This window comes from Macadamia integrifolia, chromosome 7 (genome assembly GCF_013358625.1).
Source record: "Macadamia integrifolia cultivar HAES 741 chromosome 7, SCU_Mint_v3, whole genome shotgun sequence".
Classification (NCBI taxonomy): Eukaryota; Viridiplantae; Streptophyta; class Magnoliopsida; order Proteales; family Proteaceae; genus Macadamia; species Macadamia integrifolia.
In genome coordinates, this window is record NC_056563.1 from 2,352,683 (window position 1) to 2,358,340 (window position 5,658).

Here is a 5,658-nt window from a genome sequence, read left to right on the forward strand (position 1 = left end):
CACTCGTTAGATGGTGACAGTACATGGTATCATGGGAAACTTTTTTTTTGAATATTATTATTTGGGAGAAGATTGATGTCTCATTGTACCCCCTACGTTTGGACGTATGACTATGTGAAAAGACCGCTTTACCCCCCTATGTGAATGTCCATGCACACTCTTGCATTGGTCTAGGTATTGACGCAAGAACCTGGTAGCAATCCTCCACCTTATTATTATTATTATTATTTTGTTGTTACAATATTATTGAGTTGACTTAAGATGTGGGAGTAGTTTCATTTTAATTAATTTCATGGGAATGGGGTTATAACTTACAAGACATTGATTATTATTTAAATGAATTAAATTATATGAGCCATTAATTTAGACATTTAAGGCTATAAATGCTTACATTTCATTTAATTTGGGATCGTCCGTCACCCTATGGTAATGGTGTTATCAAGGATTGTTGAATAAGTTTTCTTAGGTGGCCCACCAATTGAAATTTTTATTTGATATAATAGGGCTCTGGTTATTAGGGTCCAGAAGTGTGAGGTTAGAGGATGATGATGGGCCTTATTAGATCAAATAATCCACTAATATATGAGAAACATTATCTCTAAAATGCGGTAATTAGAAACGTGTGTTGTTATCACTTATCATCATCAAGTCAAAGAAATGGGGAATGGTTGGATCGAAGTGGCGCACAATGGATATGTTACACTTCTGAGTAAGAAATCATGTACAGGAAACGTAGAAGTGGATCAAAGATTTAGGTATCGATATTGGTATTGACAAATAAATTTGATATGATACTGATACTTGAAACCATGAGTGGAACAAATCGAGGAGTAAGTATTTTAGAACGGCAGTCTAATTCAAGTCTTTTTATAAGAACTCTCTCTAATGTGTGATAATTAATCATTTAATCATACCCTATAAATGCAACCCCCCCCCCTTTTTTTTTTTTTTTTGAGGGGAGAAATTGCTGCCAGGTCCTGCATCAATACAATGGACAATGAGAACCAACGCATGGAGGGATCCAACCGAGTATAGGATTTTTTATTTTACGAGTGAGATGATGGTCATTTCGCACTCCCTGTGTATGGAGGTGGGCTCCTTATATCATGCTAACCTTCTTTTTCCTTCTGTTTTCAGACTTCTCTGGCTGAGACTCAACTCCCCCACACCCTCCAACCCCCTAAAAACAAAAAACCAAAAAAAAAAAAAAAAAAAAAAAAAAACGCAGATCCTGTGGGAGCCCATAAATACCAGGTTGGAGGCTGGGCTTAAATACATAAGCCTGGCCAACGGCCTGATCAGGCCCGGTGGGAGCCCATAAATATCTGGGCTCCACCTGGCTTCAATACATAAGCCTAGACATGGCCTAAAAGTCAGGTAGGAGCCCATAAATATCCGGCTGGAGCCTGGGCTTCAATACATAAGCCTGGCGAGAGTGCTTATCAGGCCAGAAATTTTTTATATAACTATACCCGGGCAATGTGGTTCCAGCCTCCACTTGTAGAGTAGGCGCCAAGAGTGCAGAAGGTCTAAGGATCAACTCCTCTCACATGTATTCTTTTTCCCCTCTCTAGTGTGCTGAGTAAAGTTAATTCTCCTTAGCTTTTTTTTTTTTTTTTTTGATAGGTAATTCTCCTTAGCTTATTCATGGCTACTTGAGAGAGAGAGAGAGAGAGAGAATTAGTGACTTTACATATTACACAATACAATTCTTCCCTTACACTGCTTTATTAATTATTGAGTGGTAATTGACTACCAATTGTTTTTGATATAAAACAAGAACCAGAAGAACCTAGAGAATTAGTGACTTTACATATTACACAATACAATTCTTCCATTATTAATTATTGAGTGGTAATTGACTACCAATTGTTTTTGATATAAAACAAGAACCAGAATAACCTATCACTACACCACTCAATGCATCCATCCACAACTTTGTAGTACTTCCTACGCCAATTTCTGCTGAGAAGAAGAGGAGCAACAACAATCCAGAATCCCAAGATGTAAGAAATAGCCACATATGAATAGAAAAATAAGTCATTGTCGATGAGACTTTGTTCATCAACATCACCTTCCTTGTATTCCTTGTGGGGTGGTTGAGGTGATGATGAACAATTGACTTCAGTTGGAGGTCCACAAAGTCCTGGATTACCAATGTAGCTATCCTTGGTGAAAGTAGCAAAATTGTTCTCATATGGGATCTTGCCTGAGAGTTGATTGAAGGCCACATTGAAAGTGGAAAGAAAAGAGAGTCGAATCATTTGAGGAGGAATCATTCCCACCAACTTGTTGTGAGAGAGATCCAAGCTCTCCAACAATTTCAAAGCTTGAAATGATTCTGGAAAATAGCCCATTAGAGAATTGTGAGAAAAGGTTTAATGAATGCAGGGCTATCAGCTTTCCCATTTGAGATGGAATATGACCAGATAATTGGTTTACAGACAAATTGATCCCTGTCATCTGGGCAAGAGGAAGACCCTCATATGAGTACAAGTTTTTCTTTGTGGCAAAATTCACTTTGAGTTTTACTTCCATGTAGTCGAGAGACATTATATCTGTAGCAAGTGGTAATTCTGACTTTTCCAGCAATGAGGTGATGTTGTTGAGGCCAGAAGGTATGCTTTCAGACAGACGATTATTTGAAAGATCCAAAAACCGTAATTGTTGCATCTGACACAATGATGTTGGAAGGCAACCAAAAAAATCATTTCCTCTCATAAGGAGTGCGACCAATTGTGGAAAAGCAGGCAGCCAATCTTGGATGTAGCCGGAAATGGAATTCCTACTTATGTCTAGGAGCTTGAGTGAAGGAAGGGTTGATGGAATAATTGGGAAGAGTGTTGTGAAGCGATTGCCATCAAGCCTTAAGAGTTGTAGATCTATCATGTTGAAAACGCTTGCTATTGCATGCAAATTGTTATTTGATAAGCTTAAAATAAACAAGGAAGTATTATTTTGAGTTAATGTATGAGGAATTTCGCCTACAAAGTAATTATTCGATAAGTCTAACAGCTCTAGTTGAATTATATTGGCTAATGACAGAGGGATGCAACCTTCAAGTTTGTTTGTGGACATGTTAAAGAAGGATAATTTTGGGAAAATCACATCAATGTTTCCAGGAAGTTGTCCCTCAATATTGTTGTCGGAGATGTCAAGATATTGGAGTGTTGATGTTCTGTTTTTTATGGGCAGAGGAAATGGGCCATGAAAGTGGTTACCACTCAAGTACAAGTCAAACAATGTAGCATTATATAACAACCATGACGGAATTGTTCCTTGAAGAGAGTTGTACGACAAAGATAGAGTAGACAAGCTGTATTGGGTGGTAATGAAGCGGGGAATGTTCCTAAGTTTACAATTTTCTAAGCCTAAGGAGTTTAGTTGGAAAGATGGAACCCAAGTTGGGGACTCGGTTTCTACTTTTAACTCTCTATTGTTTGAAAGGTTAATCTCTTCAAGTTTTGAAAGATTTGCAAACATAGAGAAGAAGACCACTCCTTTCAACTTATTACTGGAAAGATCAAGATTGACAAGAGAGGTTAGGTTAGAAACTAAAGGAGGAATGGTGCCTGGTATTTGATTTTGAGAAAGATCAAGGCTCTGCAAAGAATTCAATTGGCTGCTCAAACATGTCCAATTGATATTGTCAATTGAATTGCTTCCAAGATTCAGGTACCGTAACTTCCTTAGTTTACAAAGCCCTGTAGAATAGAAATAAAAATATAATAAGATTTTCATTTATGAAAAAAAAAAGTGTGCTGTGTATGTCCATATCTGTTGTTTATATAATAAATAAAGAACGATTTGGTTATATTGAATAGAAGCAAGGGTTGTACCAAACAAAAAACAAAAAAAAACGAAAGAATAGAAGCAAGGGTTTATGACATGTAGAGTACAACCAGGCCTGGATCGGCCCAAAATTGAAATGGAATATCATCACTTCAGCCCAAGGCCGACCCGGTCCATTTTTGCAGAGCTCAGCTAAGCTCGGCTTGGAAGACAGACCGGACGGGTTGGGCCTAATTTTTTTCTTTTTTAATATATTTTCAAGTTGTTTTTGTAGGATCTATTGTAAGTGTTAATTGATTGTTCCTACTCGTTTTCAAAGCATTTAATTTGGGTCTTTGATAAGTCTTATAGCTTCTATAATCTAGAACGACAAAGAATGTGTTTATTATATTAAAAAATAAATAAAAAAATTCATTTTGTACAATCTTGTATCCAAATAAACTGTTCTATCCCTATTCTATTTCTATAATTCACAAGACTTGAATGTCAAAGAAATTCAAAAAAAGAAGAAGTTCCCAGTTCCTTCATTCCCACAGTTCGAACCTTTCATACGCTCACACTTGGCCAGTCTCTAGGCTAGCCAAGATTGAGCTCAGTTGAGCTCGGCTGGTTTTGGGTATCACAGTGAAGACCCAGCTAGGCCAGACCAGGGCCAAATTCAAGAAACCTCAGGCTGGGTCTAGCTTTTGTAAAAACTTGGCCCAACTTGCTCAAGTAGCACCATTAGTGGGTCCTGTCCTAGAGATTTAAAGCAAAACCATCATATTGAATAGACAATTATAATCAAATAATATTAATGCATTTATTTAAATAATTTAGATAATGCGTCCAAATGTTCTAAAAAATACTATTATTCGATGGTAAGAAGCATATTTTGTGCCTATAATATTACCATTGAATATAAAAATTGTGTCTGAAACCGAACATAAATCTAGTCTCCTAAGAACTTGAAAATGCAGAAATTAGGACTTAGATAGGACTTAGATTGTGGAGAAGCTTGATAATCTGGAAGAAAAGAATCATAACTTTTTTTTTTCTTTGTAAAAGCAAATGTTCCTCTTAAATTAATAATGCATTGGTACCTGTTGAGAATCCAAGTGAACCTTTTAAATTATTCGATGACAGATCAAGCCCTTCGAGCATAGGGTTGTTATGCAATAGGCAAGAGGGTAATCTTTCATCATTGAGATCATTCATACTTAGATCCAACCGTTTAAATTTCTTCCATCTACATATTAATCCTGCAACACACATGTACAATGTATATATCACTCGTCAATAGATTTACTGCAATGATTTTACAATTCACAGAGGATCCTTTTAATATATACCTTCTAGAAGAGCATCCGAGTCTTTGGTGGCAAAAGTGTCACTTAGAATGAGTTCTTCCAAAGAAGAATGATTTTGTTGTGGACAATGTGGTATATGTTCCACATTGAGATTGCTATAACTTAAATCCAATGTCCGAAGATTCCTTACTTCACATAATACTGGACATAGGTAAGTAAAGAAAGAGAGCAATTACGATCTAATTGATAGAATTTAATTAGTAATAATGAAAACCTTTTCTCCCTAGCATGTATCAGATTGCATATTGGGTATTTTCTTAGCATGTACGTACCTCTCATACTTCCATCGCTGAGATTGTTTTTTCTTAGATTCAAGTAGTGAAGATTTCTTGCTCCTTGTAATGCTGAAAATAGAGGAAGATAAAAAGAACTACTATAATAGATGGGTTTTTTTTCCCCTTCAAGGTAAAACAAAAAATATTTTGGGATTAATATCCATTTATTGTTCTATAGATAGAAATATTTTACCTAGCTCATACCTGTTAGGACATTAGAAGACGATTTTTCAAGGGTAAAG

General features: G+C 36.3%; 2 protein-coding genes across 2 annotated transcripts; both read right to left on the bottom strand.

Moving 5' to 3' along the window:
- Positions 1–1,862: 1,862 nt before the first annotated feature.
- On the bottom strand, positions 1,863–2,889 carry LOC122084182 (receptor-like protein 56). Its single transcript, XM_042652263.1, has 2 exons — positions 2,427–2,889; positions 1,863–2,341 (listed from the first exon to the last, which is right to left on the bottom strand). Exons 1-2 carry the CDS (start codon positions 2,887–2,889, stop codon positions 1,863–1,865), a joined length of 942 nt encoding a protein of 313 aa, XP_042508197.1.
- Positions 2,890–3,845: 956 nt separating this feature from the next.
- LOC122083340 lies at positions 3,846–5,566 on the bottom strand. Its single transcript, XM_042651099.1, has 4 exons — positions 5,414–5,566; positions 5,124–5,282; positions 4,875–5,033; positions 3,846–4,525 (listed from the first exon to the last, which is right to left on the bottom strand). Exons 1-4 carry the CDS (start codon positions 5,418–5,420, stop codon positions 4,503–4,505), a joined length of 348 nt encoding a protein of 115 aa, XP_042507033.1. The 5' UTR covers positions 5,421–5,566; the 3' UTR covers positions 3,846–4,502.
- Positions 5,567–5,658: the final 92 nt, after the last annotated feature.